This window comes from Dreissena polymorpha, chromosome 8 (assembly GCF_020536995.1).
Source record: "Dreissena polymorpha isolate Duluth1 chromosome 8, UMN_Dpol_1.0, whole genome shotgun sequence".
In the NCBI taxonomy this organism is placed as follows: Eukaryota; Metazoa; Mollusca; class Bivalvia; order Myida; family Dreissenidae; genus Dreissena; species Dreissena polymorpha.
The window spans coordinates 40,999,313-41,021,647 of record NC_068362.1 but is presented as its reverse complement, the minus strand read 5'-3'; the positions used below and the strand labels follow the sequence as shown (position 1 = coordinate 41,021,647).

Genomic DNA, 22,335 nt, shown 5'->3' with positions numbered 1-22,335 from the left:
TTGCATAAACTCTATCTATAATGCCCTCTGACGGGGTGCAGAAACTTGGCAAAAGGAGGGCTTGAACGGGAGAAACCGTGTATTAACAATGCGATTCACGTGCCGTTCAAGCCCTGTTATGTGTTTTTCAAATCCATAATCTGGTCCACGCGCAGTTACTTCCCTTATTTAGCCTTCGACGATTTTCCAAGCATAAATGGGGAACTGAATAAGCACCAGTTTCCTCATGCATGAACTGATAATGACTATTTTAATCCACTTTTCATGTTATACCATCTGCACTCTCTTGACAACAGCTTTATTTTATTGGCAACGTCAATGAAGTTTAGGTTATTTACTCAACCCTTTCAAAAGACTAAGCTGAAAATGTAAGTGTTTATGTACCTTCAACTTTCCTGCTGTAAATTCCAAAATAATTCCTCATTTCTTACTTTGCGCTGCTGCATTTGAACTTTGCATTAATCCACTGTTTAAACACATTTTAAATAAAAAAACTGCCTATCTGAAGGTAAAGCCTCGTCATTTCGGATGATGACCAAGCGACGCATATGTAAAACACAACTTTAAACTGTATTGAAATAATAGAATTATTTTGTCGATGTCGAATGAACAAAACATATTGTTTTCAATGTTATTTAAAATTATTTTGGTATGTGTGATTTTTTATGCAATAATAGCGAAAATACACATTTTCTCGGACATGATCATCTATGATCGCTCTCAAAATCCGTTCCCGCCCGAGTGCTGGGCATAAATATATATATATATATGCTATCGGAGATTACCATAAAACATGAGCAATACAAATTGTATTGAGCTCAAAATACAGTGTCCTCCAAGTCAATTGTATTAACAATCAGTTTATTTACATCGCTGTTAACTGGTGTGTTTTATAAAATAACATAGTAATAGACAAACATCAAATGTATATGTAAATTATGTTTTTGTTCTATATGTCATAAAGCAGTTTATTATTTAGACCGTTAGGAATCATAGATTTTTATTAATGTATCCAATATGTTTCTTTGCATAAACGGTCTAGATTGTTTTGAACAACATCAATTGAGAGCATACGTTGCCTCTTAGCGGGAATTTTGGTAATTCTACACAAGAACTTAAACGCGCGTCGGTACAAGAAATATCAACGGAATGCACAGGTAAACTATCAGCGGAGTTATATACTATATTACAACTAATTGAATGTGTTGATTATGTTATCTTAATAGCGGCGGGGTGTAAATTAACTCGCCTCAGATTGAAGGTGATAATCTGAATACCAGCAGCACGCAATCTGATAACCCGCTGCGCACACGCGTCAATATGTAAATGCTTTCGCTACATGTATCATACCTGGTATTGTCAAGTGAATAAACATTCAAAACATAAATAATCTTAATACTCATTGAACAAAGTATTAATAGATGAATCGTACATATATACAAGTATATGAATGCTTTATCAACACATTAACATTTAAGCGATGCAAAAAACAATCATACCGATGACATGTTGACCCTTTAAGGCGTAAATATGGGGGATTTCGGTATTCGGCAGGCGTTCTTAATATTAACGGGGATTTCGGGGGATTTCGGTAATTACGGGGTTTCGGTATTTCTACACACCGGCAAACAGCGATGTAAATAAACTGAGTGTTTGTAAACAAAATTTACTTGGAGGACACTGTATTTTGATCTCAAAACAAGTTGAATTGCTTATTTTTCGACGTAGCTGTATTAAACGAGCTTTTCAACTTACCTGACCTTTGTAAGTGTCCAATAAAATTCAAATAAAATTTCCCGCGGGTAGGTACGAATGAATACACTTCATTTATTCCATTGGCTGATTTGAGTATGCAACCACAACATTGGAAACATATCCGCGTCTTTGTAACACTGTTTTGCTGCATGAAACAATTTTATCTCTAATGAAAAGGCTTAATAGATAGAACAGTTTTACACTCAACTCTCGAAATCAATACAGTTTGTGCGTGCACCTTTTATTTTCCGAGAATTACCAGCGCAAAAGCGTTTATACTTAAAGGCTATGTTCTCATATTTAGTACTTACTTCCATATTCCTGTCAACCTGTTAACATGTAAAAGTATAAAAAGCAGTTGAAGCGAGGCCTCACTTTAATGCATTGCATTTCAACCCGTGAGGTATCGGGTCAATTCGCGGCCAGTGTGTGAATGTCAGAGTTTATATACAGGTCATCACCGGAATTCGCGGCCAGTAAAATAATCGTTATATAATAAAGACGATATCCGTAAACTAGGTGACCTAGAATTTTCTTTAGACCAGAAATATGTTAAATGAAGATATTCAGCAATATAATTATGGTATGTTAATAATCGATTCTTAATGTGTTTTCAACAATACAATGCTAAATATTATTTTTGATTAATTTACCAATAATTATTCCACCATATTGACTAATGAGTTAAGCATGCACGCGATGATTCTCGATACTGTTAAAAATCGAATCAAATAGCAATGCCTGACAGCCACTAAAACAGCTTTGTTCGAAGAACGCGCCAATAAATACGGATACTTTGCGTGTGGCCGGTTGACTCATATGTTTTAATTTCACTTCCATTCTTCTTTTGGTTTTCTGTTTTGTATCTATAGGTTTATGACCAGCAATATGTTATAATGTAAAATAAGCAGCGAAAACTACGCGTAACATCCCATACTGCGTGTGATGCAGCTAAGAACTGCACAGAAAAAGACATTCGCTATCCTTGATATCATTCATTGAACTATCAACGCCGTATATCTTTTTTAAAGATATTTCTTGTTTATGGAAATATTCAATAGCATATGTATATTTTGTTATGATAAACATTATAAATAAAATATGTAAATATATATATAAAAATCGGTAATAATTACGGACCGTCACCTTTCATGATCCTTTAACGGGCATTTTATATTGACAAGGTAAAAATAAATCATAGCAGACGATAAAAGTGTATCGGTAGAGATTTAAAGCTGAAAATTTAACTGCGTGAAAACAAGCGGTCGATAGTAAAGTTAACAATGGGGCGGGTTATACGATTATTGAAAATGAAGACATAAAGCAGATTGAGTGTATTTACGAATTAAATCGACAAACCAAATGTGCACGTGTAAGACAGCATATATTTAAACTGGTAATGACATGATTATTCATCATGCATGCAAATCGCGTTGTAAACAATGATGCAATGGTCACGTGATTTTACATGTGATCCGCGTGTTTAAATTTAGATCATTTCTGTCCAGGACAGAAATTGAAAAGATTTATCTTTGCACTGATGTGGGCATTTCCTGACCAATTTTGACCATTTGTTCGCACATCTGTCATACATACCATCACATTTGACTCATAATCACTTGTTTTCGACACATAACAAACATGGGAAAAAATACCAACATCAACTCGATCGGCTTTAAGCCTTTTCAATACAGTTATTAGTAACAATCAATAAGTCAGTCTTTATATGTGTTTATTAAAAATAAAGCGAGGCAACTATTGAACTCACTGTATTTATCGGAATAAATTTCATTCACTAATCTTCGCATAATGTTTTAACGTTTTACTTTGTATTATTGCCATGGTTTTTGCAGACAATTGGTCCTAAAAAACGAATAGTTATTGAAGTTGAAGCCCATGCGATGAGTCCGTCGCAGACATCTGCAAGACACATTGCTAGAAAATACAGTGGAGAGCAAATGCCAGCAGTCAAAGAAGCCCACGTGGGGACAGCTTTAGAAAGCGTATGTAAAAATGCTATGTTGTTTTAAGAAAAGCAGCTAGAGAATATGGTTAATTGTACGCATTACAGTGGAGATTTGTAGGCATATTGTCATTATCTCGCACAAGCCGTGTAGTGGAAATCAATATGCAACAGTTAAAGAGATGATAGGTACTTGACTTTAAAGCAGAATCAATTTGGTTAAAAAATTGTATTTGTAAAACATTTATGTGAACACTTATAATGAACGGAAAATTCAAGCGTCATTGTCAATAGAACAATAATTGTTGCGAACAATAAAGGGTAGCTGAAACAAGGATAAGGAAATTATTATCTAGTTTTTTATTGATAAGATTTTACAATAAGACATTACTTTGTCTTAAACATACGTGTATAGACATAATTAGAATTAACATATACATGTTATATAAAAATAAAAATCATAACAAGTGATAAAAAAAAATTGTTATCACTGGTGAACAACCAATCACGCAAGTGGTCAACAGATGTGTGTATTAAATTGATGCCGGCCTACTTATGAAACTTTTTTAACTGCATGCATAAAAACTTTGTTATTTGGAGTTAAAAGAAACTTAAAGAACAAATTCGTGTATGGTTCAAAGGATTAGGCCTCTACAATTCAGTAATTCCTAACAATCAATAAGTCAGTCTACCAAAGCCACAGCTGATATTGTTTGAACTATATATTTGTTTATTAAAAACACAGCGATGAAACTAATGAGCTGACGGTATTGATATGGAGAAATTACATTCACTAATGTTCGCATAGTGTTGTAACGTTAGACTAGTATTTCGTATATGTATTTTGCAGACAATCGGTCCTAAAAAAAGAAAAGCTGAAGTTGAAGCCCATCCGATGAGCTCTGCGCATATATCTGCAAGAAACATTGCAAGAATATACAAAGGAAAAGAAATGACAGCAGTCAAAGAAGCCCATGTGTGGAAAGCTTTAGAAAGCGTATGTAAAATATACTATGTCTGTAAGAAAGCAGTTAGATAATATGGTTATTTGTACGCATTTTTGTACACGGCGTTACAGTGGAAAAGTGAATACAAATTCCCACTATCTCGCACACGCCGTCTAGTATGTAACAGTTAAAGATATGTAACCTCATTGGCTTAAAAGCAGAGAACACTTGGTTAAGATTTTGCAAGTGCTTTTTAAAACATTAATGCAAAAACTTATTATAAACGGATATATCAAGCGTCATGTGCGGAGTGCTTTAGAACGCGTATGTAAAATAGTATATGTATGTATGTGTAAAGCAGCAAGAAAATATGGTTTATTTACGGATTTCTTTACACGGCATTACAGTGGAAAGGTGTAGTCACATTCCGATTATCTCGCACACGACGTCTGATGGACATCAATATACAACAGTTTTGCAAGTTCTTGTAAATAATTTATGCGAAAACTATAATGAAAGGAAAAATTAAGCGTCATGGTCAATAAACAATGATTGGGTTGAAAAATAAAGCGTAGCTATGACAAGGAAAAGGGAATTTTAAAAAATGTGTCAAATACAGCTGCACTTTACCATTGATATTAAAAGTAACGCATTATAGATAACTTTTATAATAGCACAATACAAAGAGCGATACGATTATACCGAAACATTTGATTGTCCGGAATATCTGTCCGAATTAGTGAATAGTTAAACCGGAATTCAATAATTTAATTTTTTTTTAATAGATCATTGTATACTATGTGTTTATTTAGTCTCTTATATACGTGTTCTGGTATTTCTTTACCGCTTCCTATAAGATACAACAGTAAATTTAGATTTGAAAGCAATGATTTCTTAAATACCTCAAAGGTCTTCCTAAATGCAAGAAATTGAAAGAAATCCACCATTGTGGTAACAGGAACTATCTCTAAGTCGATAATACCCAATGATGGTAAATAGTCATTATTTTAGAACGTGTTTTGATATGTTATGCTAAGACTTAAATAATTTGATACATTTTTACGGCATAATTGTGTCTTTAAAATCATGAACGTTAATTGCTTGTGTACCATAACTTCATGTGTATGTATAAACAGAACTGCGTTAATACTAAATAAGTATTAATCTCATTTCTAAATTCATCGATTTATAATGTTTTGTAACTCTGTAATAAAATTGACGTTTAACGATTTAACTACTCTGCATTCGGTAATATTATAAACGATGCGATAATAATAATAAGACTATTTTGTTTAAGGAATTGTTATCGGAACGGCTTTAATGTTTTCCCAGTATCTCAATTAGTATATAATAAATGCAATTATAACTTTTACGAAGGAAATAGCCTCAATTTTTTCCCATTAAGTCATGGGTTTTCAGTGTATCAGTTAACAACATATGCGTAAATGTTTTACTGTTGTCGACACAAATCTTTCACAAATACCTGTCAACTATGGCAGAGTTAGAAACAATACAATAAGTACATTCAATATAACATAACGGTTATTTCTCCTTCAGAATATTGGAAACAAGCGTATTGTGACGTCCGCGGCTCTTGCCAAGACTCTTAGTGACATTGGCGTCAATACGGAAACGATTCAATTGAGAAGGACAACTTTTCTTTATATAGAAGATTTAAAAAACATCCTTGGGCAGGAACGGGGCGAGGATTGCGATCGATATCATTTTGGAAGCCAAAGCGAAGGTTCTACGACAGATGGTATGGACTCAGACATTGATTGTCTAGAGTGTAAAAGAGAATTTCTGAATATTCCGAATATCGCGGACAGACAGTTTGAGCTAAAGCTATTAGTGGTAACGGACATGTCACTCCCGCCTCAGTGTTGCTGTCTGCAATTGCTCATGCCTGATTATTCTATTTTGACGGAGGATCTGTTTCAGTATCTTCATATTGATGCTCAAGGGCGGATTTTCTTTAAAAACACTTTGCTAAAAACGTTTATCACATATGCGTGCAAAGTAGTAGGTCGTGACTATATTCAACACGGTCCTGCGCTACTCATCTGCGGCTATAACGTAGATAATGTTTTTGCATTTCACTGTGCAACACTGCCTGAAGATTGTCAATACGTTTTCAGAAGGCCAAAGCCCGGGCATTGGCCTACCCTAACATTGTTGGAACAGCTTAAGAATAGCGGGGTATTCCTTGTTTCGGCTGCGTATGTTGAAAATACTACACACTGGGACCCTCGCCAACACTTAGGATCAATAACAGTACGAACGTTTGATAACTCGCATGAGCTTTATTGGAGGTTATCTACCAGTTTAATGGAGCGTCTTTTAATGTTCGACCTCTCAATGACACAAATTAAAGTTTACGTAATCATGAAAATAATCAGAAAAGAGTTTTTCAAGCCGTTCGTTGGCGACCGTTTAAGCACGTTTCACATGAAAACCACGTTGTTGTATTGCGTGGAAATGTCACCTCCATGCATCTGGAAAGATGAAAATCTTATCCAATGCCTTAAATTTTGTTTGACAACATTAAGGCGGTGGTTGAAGGTGCGGTATTGCCCTCACTATACGACGGTTAATGTGAATTTATTTGCAGGTAAACTTCGATGGAACGAGTTTCCGGTTTTGATAGAATTGTTAACGGATATGATCCGTAACGATGTGTCTTGTTTGCATAATGTTAAAATGGACGACCTTGGTAACCGTTTATCATCGAATTCCACATATAGTACAAATGGGCTTCCTTTCGAAGAACTGAATATCGTTGTTGCCAGAAAGATGTTTGGTATTTTGATTTATGCCGCATGCGGATCTTTTTACGCATATAGAAGTGGAATCCTTACGACAGAAGGCACATCAACAATAATAAACTACCTAACCCGGAACATTCAAAAGTTGGAGACCATTTATGAATCCAGCACGGGACAAATTCGTTCAGCAGTCTCTTGTATATTACCATTCCGTTATTCCGTTCTGGCTGCAATGGGCGCATCGCTCTGTATCGGTAACAATCAAACATTACCGCAGGAGATTTTCACTTTGTGTGATAAGTCTCTGATCTCCGACGTGACATCAAGTCGCCTTAAGTTGGCGTCGATATATTTCTCAGCACGGCGTTTTGATGAGGCTGCTGCAATTCTGAAGCAAGTAGACGCTCTTATTACTAACAAAGTAATAAATGTAAGCACTTTCATTGAACTCGAAAGTAATAAGTTTGATTCCGAACTGCTGGGACGCCGAAAAGAGTTCCTACACATGTTGCAAAACGAAGTTGCTTTGTGTACGATTTTTACAAGACACGAAATCAATTGTGTTCCGGGGCGGCTTGTCGCTGAGTGCTACAGAACGGTAACTGTGGAGGATGCAAGTTGCCGTCTTCCACACCATTACTGGATGGACTATGCAGTGGTTGATTCATTGCCATTCATGTATTACCTACAGTATTATATATCTCTATTTAATGGACGTATCAGTGACATGGACAGTGCGTTTAAAAATCTCCAATATCAATATCTCCAATATCAGGTGATTTTCATGATTTCCAATGACGTTAATCTATATCATATCGAAACCACATTAAATATGATAGGAGATTGTTGGGAGCTGGAAGGCAATTTGTCAGAAGCTTGGCGTTCCTATAAGGAGTCAGTGACTTTTCGACCGCGAAATAACGCTGCTTACTGGCACATGTTTAGAATGATTGGAGGGCTTTATTATGGGCTTAAAATGTTATCCTGGTGACATTATGCTACTCAGGGTGCAAATATGTATGACTTCATGAGAAAATTTGAATAAATTAATAAGTTAATAAATAAATAAATAAATAAATAAATATAAATAAATAATTAGAGCCCCCATTAGTAGCCTTCAGACGGGATTGCAACCTGCAAGACATCCTAGCGCACAAAAAACACAATAGGATGTTCTTCCGAAAACCCAATATGAGCGGGCCCTGTGGGGCGCAGAGATGCGCCATTTGCCCGTACATGATGAAGGCGGAATATTTCACAGATCCCAGCGGCAGGAAGTACAGCGTCAGAAACAATGTTGATTGCAAATCATCCAATGTTGTGTACGCGGTCCACTGTCGTCGCTGTCGCAGGTTCGTGTATGTGGGAGAGACCGGCGGAACACTGTACCAGCGACATCTATTGAATCTGTCGCGTATTCGCACACAGCACAGTGACCCGGTAGCTGAACATTTCTTCACCGACGGACATTCCATGGATGATTTCCAAATAATGGGACTCGAAAAACTCAGCGGGTCGGACGAGTACCGCAAAACCATGGAACAATTGTGGAAGTCAAACCTAAGGACATACCGACCATATGGCATCAACGTGAAAGAATAAACGTTAATAAAAGGGCGCGTAAACAACGTTGACGCCGGAAACGCACGACGTCATTTCCGTTCATAATGAAACATATGAAAATAAAAAATGGCCGCTGATGAAGACCGTGAGGTCGAAAGCTTCGGCAAAAAATAAAACAGCGTTTTTGTTTAAATACAACAAGGCCAATAGAGACTTTGTTATATATATATATATATATATGTATATATATATATATACTGTAGTTAGATTTACAAGAATGGCTCATCGAAGTTGTTATCATATTATTTTTGGAGTTGTTGTGTTGTTTGTTCTGTTCTGTTATGTTCTGATTTTTTTTAATCGCCTACAAACGGAAAATTTGAGGAGATTGTTGAATATTGATGAGAGATTTGTCTTTGTGATGTCTAGTTGTTGTCAATCTTCAATTGGACTCATGCATGCAGCGTGAATGCAGTTGAACATAATACTTTTCATATCCAGCATGTTGTCATATTTGAATCTTCAGAAATTGTTAGCGGAAGAGTTTATACTATTTAATTTCATAGAACTTGTTAACAAACATTCTTATACATTTTTTTTTCTGTACAGTGCCGTTTTAGATCATTCATTGTGATTTTGTTAGCTATATCAGGCCTTAGGGCCTAACCAATATTGTATGAAAGGTCAGTTTGGTCGCAACTCTCTGTTACGGAAAAGGTTTCAATAATATATGTATAGATTGGTAAACTTTTAAAAAGGTTTCATTATACCGACATTGCACAAGTTTCATAAAATTGCTACAAGAGGCATTTTTATTGGTGCGATCAGTACTAAAAGGTTTTAGAACTGTTAAACGGCATGCAATTTGTTGTTTTTTTCTTTGCTCATTTCCGATGGCAATGGAATTCTGAATCCAAAATAAAAGTATTTGAAAACATAAACCAATCAATTATATTCCAACATTCCGAAATACCTCAAACGTTTTCCCATTTTTTTCATAACCATTTAATTACTTAAAAATCATTCTTATGTTCTTAAATATTGATAAAGCAAGTTCCAGCTTTGCTTGCAATGTTACCCATATTTGCACAAATGAATTTGCCATAACCATGCTGCAGTTGAGTATAAGAGATGTTGCATTAACTTCAACTATCATAAACTGCTTACAACTATGATGAGCAAGTAGTACATCATTTGTTAAACAATAATAATGCATCTACTTTCCTTTTATTTCTTTTAAATATAAATTACAATTATATTGTCTCTGTATTTATTTAAATTTACTATATATGATTATTTTTATTAATAATGGATCGAGTGTGGTTATCACTGCTCTTTTAAACCCACATTAAAGATGTTAAATAGTTTATTTTTGTCGGCGTCGCTTACGTTCACGTCATATCGCTTACAACAAAACTTATACTAGTAGGTATCGTGTTGTATTGTTCATTTCGTTTTAATTTTTTAATGTTTAAAATTAACTTTATGTAATACTGATATGCTTTAATCTTACGGATGATCGTGAAACAATTCAAATGTAAAAAGTGAAACCACATAAATTTCTTTTCAATTATTCTTTTTTTTCTTGTTGGAAGTGTAGTGTATGTTAACTTATTATGATAATTTATTGTAGATCATACATTTGAACAAAATAATTAAAGTTTTAATAAAGGTTAAAAAGGCACAATTTATTTTGTTTTCGCGGTTCTTATTATGAACATAGATAAATATCATACGAATCAAGAAAATTCTATAAAACAATACCAACAAACATAGTTATCGGACGAAAACATTTTAAGTATTTGGTATATTGAAGGCTTGTTCGTGGAATCTTACGCATACACTAAACCATGTAATAATATTTGTTCAGTACTTACTCTTTGGTACAATTATGATGCAGTGCATTTATATCAGAACACAGAAACTGGAACAATGCTTGCTGATTCGATGCTTTTCCATAAAGTTGGACGGTAGAAAAGCATAAGTACTAGGAATCAATTTTATTTTAAGGCGATCGGTTAAAAACCTCCAAAACATTAAACAATCAACATACAAATTACAATTAAATTAATTTGAAGGACATGTACATAAGATATATTAACTCATATTTTTAATCAATTTTATTGTGAATAAATATTCGGTTTGTCAAATATTGATAATAACTTATATTTTAAACGTACCGAAGTACGCAACTTATAAATATTTCTATAAATGCTACATAATTCTTTAGTAAAACCTGCCCCAGACCTTAATGGTGGCATCGTTGATGACGTAAATTGTGTACACTATATTATTCATTCTGATTAGAAAACATGACGTTAACTGATTAAGATTTCGACAACAACAAAATGAGTCTTCATTTTTCCGGTCGAATAGCGACCTGCTTACAGAACCGACGACCGTTTCCCTTTCACATGTACATGTTGTTGGTGCTGTTGCCTTTGACTTGCGGAGGCAGTAGCCAACAAAATTGTCAAACGATTTGCAATTGACGCAACTTATAGTTTGAGGCTTAATGTACTTGGTGTTCTGCCGTTTTGTCTTGTGAACCACAGAAACGGTTTTAGGCTTCTCTAGAAACCCACGAGGCTGCTTAATTATGTGTGGACCGGTGTGCGTCCCAGTACTCCTACTTAAGTTATCTACTAGATTCAAACCAGGAAGAAAATGTATTAATTAAAGCTGCAATTTGTACTGTAAGATTTTCAATTTGGGTTGAGTTGCAGAGGGAGGCCTGAGTTCCCGGAGGAAAAACCACCTGTCCAGTATGGGGACCACAAACAAAACTTGCATGCTTCCGGGAGCGGGGATAGAACAAGGAAAGCATGTGGATTTGGTTGGTGGTCCCCATACGGGGCAGGTGGGGTTTGCTCCGGGTAATCCGGATTCCTTATATAGTCAGGAGCCTAGGTGATCTAGACTTAACAATGGCAATTGAATTACCGAGCATCTTACCAATCGCCGACAACGCGCCGCATCGCCGGGGACTCGGCATAGCAAACCTCGGCGTTTCATCTGCAGTTGCCATTTATGCCAAGTACAGCATATTAATAGTCATTTATAATACAAAAAATGCGTTTGGAAACAGAACAAATTACTCGAATGTAGATGTGACAAAGTTTTAAAATAAATCTTAACGGATTAAATTCATTTAAATTGTATCACTGACTCTAGCAAGTCGATAAGTAAATGACGTCCAGGCTAATTTAAGGTGTTTATGGTTTTATTAAGTCATCTCGGATACTTTCTTTGAAAATCAATATACACATATATATAAAAGGAGCAAAGTTAAATATATATAAAATTACTAACAAATCAGTTAACCGATGATTGTAATTGATAAATAAATTTAAAAAACTTTCAAAATATCATAGTATGTGTACATGTAGTCTCTTTAAAAACAAAATAATTAATGGACGCTCACGTTTGTTACATACACGGCCATATCATGTTCGTGATCTTAATGTACTATAAATGATTCATTTAATTTAAGAGTTTTGCAAGTTTATGTTTGATTTTGTGTTTAATTAACATGCGTAAAAGCATATGACTGAGAGATAACCGGATTTTAAATTCCCATTCATTTATATTTAGTGTCGCCGCTTATGTTCGTGTCTTATCGCTTACAACTATGCTTATAATTATTGCGATTCTTTGTTCATTCTGTTTTAATGTCATAACGTTTGAAATTTACATTATGTAAAATCGATGTGTTTTACTGTTTCAAATCGACGCGAAAAGAAATGAGTTTACATATTAAAACCGCGTCGACCCTTATTACATAATTATTGTATGTTACTGATATGATAATCTAATTTCAATGTCATATTTAGCCAAATAAATTAAAGTTTGAATAAAGGACGAAAAGGAATAGTCAGTTTTCTTTTACTTTTCTTAAAAGGAGAATCGAAAAATAATATACGAATCAAGAAATATCTAAACATATGAACAACAGCAACAAACATTGTTATTGGACGGCAACATTTTGAGTATTGCGTATATACTGGGCTTGTTTTTGAAAGCTTCTGCGTACACACATGCGCATACGAATACATTATTTCGTTTTTAAAGAGACTAAATGAACAAACACTATGGCACGTTTAATATATTTTTTTAATGTTTTTAAGTTTTTCAATTAATCTTTCAATTTCAATAATATTTTAACTGGTTATTCTTTTTAAATATTTTATGTTTAACTTCGCTGATTTTTATGTATATTGAAATTCAATTATAGTATCCGAGATGACTTAATTATACAATTAACATCTTAAAGGAATAGTTTAGTTAGGATTCTTTCACCTTTCTTATTATGAGCATCAAAAAATAGTATACAAATCAAGATCTATATATATACATTCGAGCAACAACAACAATCATTGTTATCGGACAGAAATATTTTTGTACATACAGGGCTTGTTTTAGAAAGCGTATGCGTACACGCGCATAAAAATATGAGCCATGCTCTGTGAAAGAGGGTTTAATGCATGTGCGTAAAGTGTCGTCCCAGATTAGCCTGTGCAGTCCGCAAGGCTAATCAGGGACGATACTCGCCGCATAAACTGGATTTTCTTTAAACAAAAAATATCATAAAAGCGGAAAGTATCGTACCTGATATGCATGTTCGGACTGCACGGTTTAATATTGGACGTCACTTTACGAACATGCATTAAACCCCTTTTACACAGAGTACGGCTCAGATATGTCCAGTACAACATCTTTAAGCACATGTACGTTGACTTTTATTCATTTCAGTACAAATAAATGATGCGACGTACAGTCATGCAGTGGGGTGATTGAACAGCATAGGTGTCAGGAAAAACGTATAATTTAAGATCGTTTGAAGAACTATATGAAAAATAAATAACTATTAAATTATAATGTTATTTATATATTGAATTAAAACGCATGCTGTTATTGCATATGTATTTTTATGACAATGAGATTAATATATCCTTAAGTCGAAATAAACTTTTCTGTTCTGTTTTAAGTGTACAATCATGCTAAAGTTTAATTCAGTTTGTTACACTTTATTTCTTTTAAAAGCACAACAGTTTAACAGTTGGTGATTTGGATAATTTAATGCAATACTCATACTAAAATAAGCCAATAGCAATTGCATATATAAAATAATACGTAAATAATATACAATTAATATAGAGCGTATTTTAGCTAGTAGTGTGGTTTAACAGGACAAAACTTCATAAGACAATGTGTAAGTGTGGGTGGGTGATTTCAGTAATGACACCACTCATTAAAATTTAACGCCAGACTTTTCGTGCAGCGTGTATTTATTGATTTTATTCCAACTTGAAAGCAAGTTTAACTATAATGACGAATGAATAGGACCGATGTCTTGTTTCAAAATACTGCGTTTGCGTGATGCAAACTCAGCGTAACCACCTCCAGAAATACCGCTACTCTCTGTATTTCCTTGAACATTTTGTGCAAAAGCGTATGTGGTAAGCTGGATGCATACAAGATTTATGAACAGTACATTAACTTATGAGCCACGGGATGGTATAACGACCGTTCCTAATTTCGTGAATGCAACAATCGCCGTGAAAAAACATGTCATCTGGTGCCCTAATTCCAACGTACTATGTACTAATGTAGAGACACACGCGGGGTGTTACGCTCGTTGAAGCGTCGTTTTTTGCAAGCGTAGCTGAAACGTCACTCGTATGCATAGTAGAAGCGTCACTTTAAATATAAATGCGTAGTTTACGTGTCAATTGTTAACCTGCTGAACATTCGGTTTGCCGGTAACATTTTAATTGTAAATATTACTCTGAAACTTTGTTAACATTAATTAAATGCAGTTTTCATGGAGTAAATTATACAAATTTCATTTCTCAACTCCATGACAATCACCATTGCCTACATTAAATAATGCCACGCCGAAAACGGGAATCAATAATATGCCACTAAACAAAGTAAACCAGTAATTAGTTGTTGCATTCAATAGTTAAGTTTTGTCAATTGGCAGTATCGTCTTAATCATCTAGCCCCAAAGAAGTTATTTGTGATCTGTTGGTAGTGAAGCCTACTATAGGTAATTGACACGGTTATTCAACTCGCCATACAAATAAGAACAGACCACATCAATACCTAGTTGCACCCAGGCACCAATACAAACATTATATTGAGATTTTGGTCTGCCTATTTTAAGTTTTGTTAACCAATAATCGAGAATGAATTTTCGCATTTATCAAATGTTTCATAATATCAATTGTATAAAGATTATATGAACGTGTTGAAATCTGATCCAGTTTACGTCGGCTATCCTGTATCAGAATTTATAAATTGTTTAAGGTAATGTTCGTCATCAAAGATCCCACGACAGCCGTCTGACACACGTTATAGTTAAATCTAATTTAAAAGTTATTATTGAAAGAAATTTATTACAAAAACGGTTCGAAAGAAGGTACTCTTTGTTTTGGCGGCCATGACAGTTTAACATGATATGTAAGTGCTAGAAACGTGCTCAAATCTGTTATCAAAAGAGGATTAACGTGTCCAATGATCAAATATAATAATAATTAATATGTTTCACTATTTCCAATGTTATATTTGACGTGTCAAAAGTTAAGAGGTTCGAAAGACTATGATACGTGTTAAGGCTGTAAGAGTATCGTTCACTTGTATGTTAAATTATGTTTATTAAAGTTAGACCATGACAACTATTGAAATGACGGTATAAATCGATAAAAAATAATTCACTTATGTTTGCACAATGTTGTAATGTTGGACTAGTATTACGTTTATAATTTTGCAGAAAATTGGTGCTTAAAAAAGAAAAAGTTTTGAAGTTGTAGCCCATCCGATAAGTCTGTCGCAGAAATCTGCCAAAAACATCGCTAAATTATACAGCGAATGACAGCAATCAAAGAAATCCATGTGCGGTGAGCTTTGGGAAGCGTAAGTAAAATATGAAGAAAGCAGCTGGAAAATATGGTTAATTATACGGATTTATTTACACGGCGTTACAATGAAAATGGAAGACACATTCTCATTATCTCGCACACGCCGTCAAGTGGACATCAATATGCAACACGTAAAGATTTGGTAAGTCCTTGGCTTTAAAGCAGACACAATTTGGCTACGATTTTTCAAGTGCTTGAAACTTATAATGAACGGAAAAATCGGACATCACTATTCTGCGGCCGTTCTGCGGGCAAAATCGAATGCAGTATCATTGATTTATTGATTGATAAGATGATAAGATCTATACCTCATACTGTTAATAATTATAATTAATATGTGCAAGTGTTAGAGTATTTTATAAACAAGAATTGGAATGTTAATTGACATGATATTACTCATGAAAATATATTATTGTAATAGATCTACTTAAAATACTTAATTCTTAAAAATTATATAATTCAAGCTACTCGATAAATATAACAAATGTACAAGAACACACTTACAAAAAATGTACAACTTCTTTAAATTACACAAAATAATAATTGCTATTTTTTATTTTATTTTTTTAAATATTTATTATTGTTTAAATTACACAAAATAATAATTAACATTGTTTAAATAATTATTATTAATGATAACAAAGTTTCTAATTAAAAATATCTAGCTAAGAGATGGGTAGGTTGGAAACTGCTGGAAACTGAAAAATAAGGACGATCGTAAGTATTATTTTTAATAATGCAACTTTCTTATATTATACCCAAACCGCTAATTACATTAACTAAAAGAAGAAACCAAAAGGTAAGCGTGATATACTAAGACAGTATCAAAACTTTATTTACATCATAATGATGTACAGACATTTATACAATAATGTAAAAAAACACATACGTGTATCATAAATAATTTGACTAAAACAAAATTCAATAGTCGAGTTAGCATGATATATATGTACATTAATACGTGCATTTATAAAACACACAACTGTTGTGAACTGGTAATACGAGTAGGCATACACATGTCTACCTAAAAATACACTTATATGAACACCAACAGCGTACGTATGGTCCGAGAACAAAACCAGTTCATTTGTCATTAACATCGATATATTTGAAGTCAGAATTACCATTAATTTGACATTACTATATTTAAACATAAGAATGTAATGTCCGGTTTGATTTCAGACTATCTAAAACATGAATGGCATACTAACTGTCTCGATATGAAGCAATCCAATGATCGTAACCAGTGTTATGAATCTGAATGGAAGGCCCTTCAATATTATTCATCTTATTTGAAATGATCCAGTGTGTCAAATTGGCATTGTAATGTGCAACATTCAAAGTAGACTGAAGTCCATTTATGTCTTGAAACTGTTAATGTAAAATGTCATAAACTGCGGTCATGTATTTGTCATTTAACCATCCGAGGCTATTAAATATCAAATTGTTATCACTGATGTCTAGATTATAATTTTCTTTCCAATATTCATTTTTTTCTTCAATTTCGTCATCTCTTGTCGCGTCCAATGTGTATTATCAACACAATATTTGAATTTCAAAACATCCTGATGTTGGCGGTATTTGAATCCATAACCCCCCCCCCCGTTCAATAATTATGCGACCTCTCAAACTCTGCCCCACGGAAGCTTGATGTTATTAAGTAGGCCAATAGTAAACAAATCTTTACTACTGATAAAACACCCACAAATATAAATAATGTTTATGCTGTTAGCTTTTTTCAAAAATTTTAATTTTCTCATTTTAAATACATGTGTACATTTTCAAATCCATTGAAATTGCAAAAGGAGATGCGTTCACAACAAATGTTTCTTATGCTAAGTATATTGAAAATATAATCCAATGGTCATTATTTCAGTTTTATGGTAGGCGATATTTAAATTTCCGAATAAAAGAAGTTCAAAAACAAAATCGACATTATTGAAAACACACATAATATAAATCACTATTTTACATGTATTCTGATTTCTAGTGTGTTTTGGACATGTAGGCCCAATGAGCTTAATTGATTAATGTTACGCACTTACGCATCATATGAAATAATAACTCAACGAGTTTTGCTGATCATTGCACTGTACTAGTTTGCATAAAATGTAAACGCCTCTTTTGTCAAGTGCGATGAAGGTGAGTCATAATATAAGTGAAATAAATCGCAATTGGCTAAATTTCTTGATTACGTCAGGAAAAAGGCGGGTCTTATACATGAGCCGGCCAATCATATAAATATCAATAACATCGCTTTAAGATTGAGGGCAGAGGTTCACTTCAATTTAATGTGTTGAATAATCAATTTTGATCGTGTCGGAAAATGCACAATTTAGTATTAGATTTGAATGAAATGACATTTTACCGTTACTTATAAATAATAATAAATCATTTGGTAAATACAAATGTTATGGAGATTCCAAATATCGTAAGAATAAAATTAATCTTTTACACTTGCATTTACTACATTTAATCATGACAAAAATAATTTTCAAAATTTTGAAACTTCACGACTCGTTTTTTTCACAATTATTGAAAGTTCACGACTAATTTTTTCACAATTCTGAAGAATTCGCGACTCATTTGTTCACAAATTTGCGGCCAACGGACTACTTGCTATACAACCAGTATCATGCGAAGATGGATCTTATTTAATTTGGTTCCCTCTTTGAACTTATGTTGTCTGTCGACTTTTAGAATAATGTGTCAGTAATTAATGTATTGCTTTAGATTCACATGCTTTGTTTTTAAAGAAAAGAAATGTGCATATGTGTCTTTTTCTGTGTCCTTAATGCATCTTATTTATATGTGACTACGTGCTGATTTTTGTTAAGGCATGAAATATTCAAATGTGTCTTATTTATATTTAATCTATGTCTTAAATGTGTCTTATTTATATAAGACTACATGCTATACTGCCAGTGTCATGCGAAAATGGATCTTATTAGCTAATATCCACCTTCACACTTTATCTATATAATCTCTATACTGATTACTGAGAATGTAATAAAAATGTGCAACGGTGATGTGGATCCATTCTCGTTGTTAATTGTAAATGTACACAACAATTAAGCAATACATGAAATCAGTTATTTTGGCAGTAAATCCATTTTTTCCAGTACAGTAGCCAGGTGTCTGTGTATTGAGCTGATACGATAGGGATCACCACAGCAGGTTGCTAATACACACTGTAGACTTTCCCTGTTTTATTATTGTAATTGTTATTAACCTGATTGGAATAAATGAAGTGTATTGATTTGGGTCTGCTGGCGTTATGTTAAAGGTCATTTAATGTGAAAAGCTGGGTTTCTGACATAATTTCAATCGATTTGCTTTTATACACAATTTCATGAAACGATAAATACATTGGCGCGATGGAACATGATTTATAAATCAAGCTGACAGAATAGTATCAGTTTTTAATTATGTGTAATTTAATTCGCATTCGCACTTAACAAAATTATAAAATATCACGTGTATCATTATATTTCTTTTTATAAATTATGTACAAATATTATATGTTATACATTTTTTTTACTCAAACAGAAAGAAATAATAAAACATTGTTATATATAAAGCGCTTTACCTTTGTATAAAGAAATATCGGTTTTTTGTAAAGTGTACGTGCTTGAAATATTTATAAAATAACAGTTTTTTGTAATACAATCGGAACTTGACCTTTAAGTTGATTCAATCCACAAGTACTTTTTAGCGGCCAAGCGCAGTATTCTGCGCTCGGCCGCTGATGGTGTTTTGTAATATACAATTGACATGACGCCTGGACGATGATCGCTCCGCCCACTTAATCACGTGGCTTAGCGGTTAGCAAACCTAGACAAGCTAACACCAAAATGGCTTCTCCGCCTATAGATTGCATATAGATTTACGCGATATTCCGGATGCTTTTTATGGACTTTTTCACACCATATGACATTGGTAAAAGGGGTTTGCATCATTAAGTTATAATGCAAATGCAAAAATATACGTTTATAGAGAACATCAGCTATTTATAACGTTTTTTTTTCGGTAATTAAACACGCTCTCAAACGCTTGCGCGCTTACCGAAAACGAACCTGTCACTACGTGTAATGGTGGTATTAGCAATAAATTAACACTTCTAGACCGGTTTTTACCCATGTTATTTACGACAATTTTAACGAAACATTTTCCCTCGCGTATTTCACACGAAATATAGCTTTATAACTGGGATTTCGGTGAAGATTCACGCGCTTTCTGACGCCAAGTGGGTACCTAAATGCCACATTTTATTAAGTATAAAAGTGTTATTAATAATAGCAAACGTTGCTTATTGGACATTTATCAATCACTATAACTGAAAGTGCAAAACAACACAATCAGTTTGGTCATTGTCTGATATAAATTAGCTCTGTATGAAGGAAAATTGAGTCAGGCTACTTAATAAAGCTACCATTATCAGACGCACGCGCAGGTACCGACTTACCCCAAGTTACCGCATGTATTGGTTACATCAGTAATAATAACTCTTATACAATGGCATTATCTATACGTTTTTTTTTTAAAATAGTAACATAAAATGGTATTCAATTGTTTCTGACACACACAAAAACTCGATTTATGACGGGGATTTCGTTAATTTACGCAAAGTGGGTACTAATATTCTCTATTAAAAATTGTACATGCACACGTGATATAATTCATACTTAATACTGCTTAGTTATTGCTTATATGACATTTCCAGTTTTTGAAATAAATTAATGTTCTATAAGGGGGATCTCGGTAATTCTACACATTGAAGCTTCCACTCGCTCTTGTCAAGACCGCGTTTCCGCGTTGGAAATCTTTCTGGATACCGAATGACTGAGTTACATAATCCCTATTTACACCGTTTTGCCATATTTTATTTCCGTTTTTGTTTTCGCACAATATAAACGAAACTCGTTGAAAAAATGAGAACTAGGCATTCGATCTTCAAGTGTGGATTAAAAGCGTTAATTGGTGACACCAAATGTCTGCACATGTGTAGATACCGTTATTAAGATAAGATATCACGTGTCACCTTCTAATAACATGTATAATGACAATAAAGTGCATTAGTATCAGAGTAAAGAAACATAGCATGAATTAGGCTTCATGCTGGGTTTTACTTCTCTTAAAGTAATGCAGATGAGCCTTGCTTCTATTAATCACCTAGTAACTGATAAAAGTATTAAAAACATTAACTATTACGGTATGTGATGATCAGATCGATAACATAAACTATTTAAATCTGCTAGTATATTCGATAATAAGATATTGTAATTGTCTTTGACAGTGTTGACGTTCAGTTGTTCGTGGGGACGACCGCTTGCATTTATTCATCTGTTACACTTCTCAAGATCTCGTTTCGGCTTTGGAAACGACATAAATCCAATGCCACCAAATAATCTGTCAGGATATCGATTGTCCGAGTTACATAATCCCCATTGACACCGTGTTACCATTTTAATCTACGTTTTAAAGAGGAAAACAAAAGAAACTCGTTGAAATAAAAATGAACCTAGACATAGCTTGTCTAGGAAATTGGCGGATAGTTCGTTGCTAACTCGCGCGCCCGATTAATCGATCGCGGATTGGTAGATCAATTCTTATATTTGATTGACAGGCGGCGTCATGTCAATTATGATAAAAAACCGTAACAGACAACACACATCAGGTTGATAAGATATCAAAATGTTGGCAGAAATAAACAATGTGGTTGTTTTTGTAATACTTCACTCTCTAATTGGTTGTATTAAGTAAATAACTATGTATAGAAATAACAATATCTTTTTTGAACCCAAATATTGTTATAATTCTGGAGAAAAGTGATGAAATAAACAGCAAAATTTTAGAAATGTGTCCTCATTTATCCGTATTACTGTAAGGGAAATAACAAGACCGTATACTTTGTTAGTTGATACAGCCAATATTTAATAAAAAATAAAAATAACTATAAAACAAAAACAGTTTGTGGTAGCAGGGACAGTGTATATCGTTCCTGGGGGTAGATCTATTCATCTTATCAATCAATAAATCAATGATACTGCACTTGATTTTGCCCACAGAACGATGTCCGGAAAAATCAAGCATCATTGCCAATAATAAGCGATCATACCATTGACAGTTATTGTGATATAAATAGCGTGGGGAGAAAGAAACTCTCTGTGGGATCCCAGCCTTGTAAACAGCGTGCAACCGATGGAGATTCGAAACTAGACACTTTGAGAGGCTCTAAAGCTGGAGTGACCAATCAGATATCAACAAACACAAGCAAGTAGGACGGCGATGAAGCCAATGTCAACGAGATCAACGTAAGTGTATTGAATGTTCAAGGACTTATTGGTAATCAATGTAACAAACTTGACAGCATGGAAATGAAATTATTATTCAGTTCATATGACATTTTATTGCTGAAC

General features: G+C 33.8%; 1 protein-coding gene across 2 annotated transcripts in view; it reads left to right on the top strand.

Moving 5' to 3' along the window:
• LOC127841681 (uncharacterized) overlaps positions 1–10,587 on the top strand; it is a 255,857-nt gene extending 245,270 nt beyond the window's left edge. The window contains exons 6-9 of one of the 2 annotated variants that reach the window (XM_052370739.1): positions 3,609–3,758; positions 4,569–4,715; positions 6,223–6,424; positions 6,804–10,587. In XM_052370739.1, the coding sequence (XP_052226699.1) occupies positions 3,609–3,758; positions 4,569–4,715; positions 6,223–6,424; positions 6,804–6,835 (531 nt within the window). In that variant the 3' untranslated portion in view covers positions 6,836–10,587. Of the gene's footprint in view, positions 1–3,608; positions 3,759–4,568; positions 4,716–6,222 lie in introns of both variants that reach the window. The other variant, XM_052370729.1, reaches the window with a different exon arrangement.
• The last annotated feature ends 11,748 nt before the right edge of the window (positions 10,588–22,335 follow it).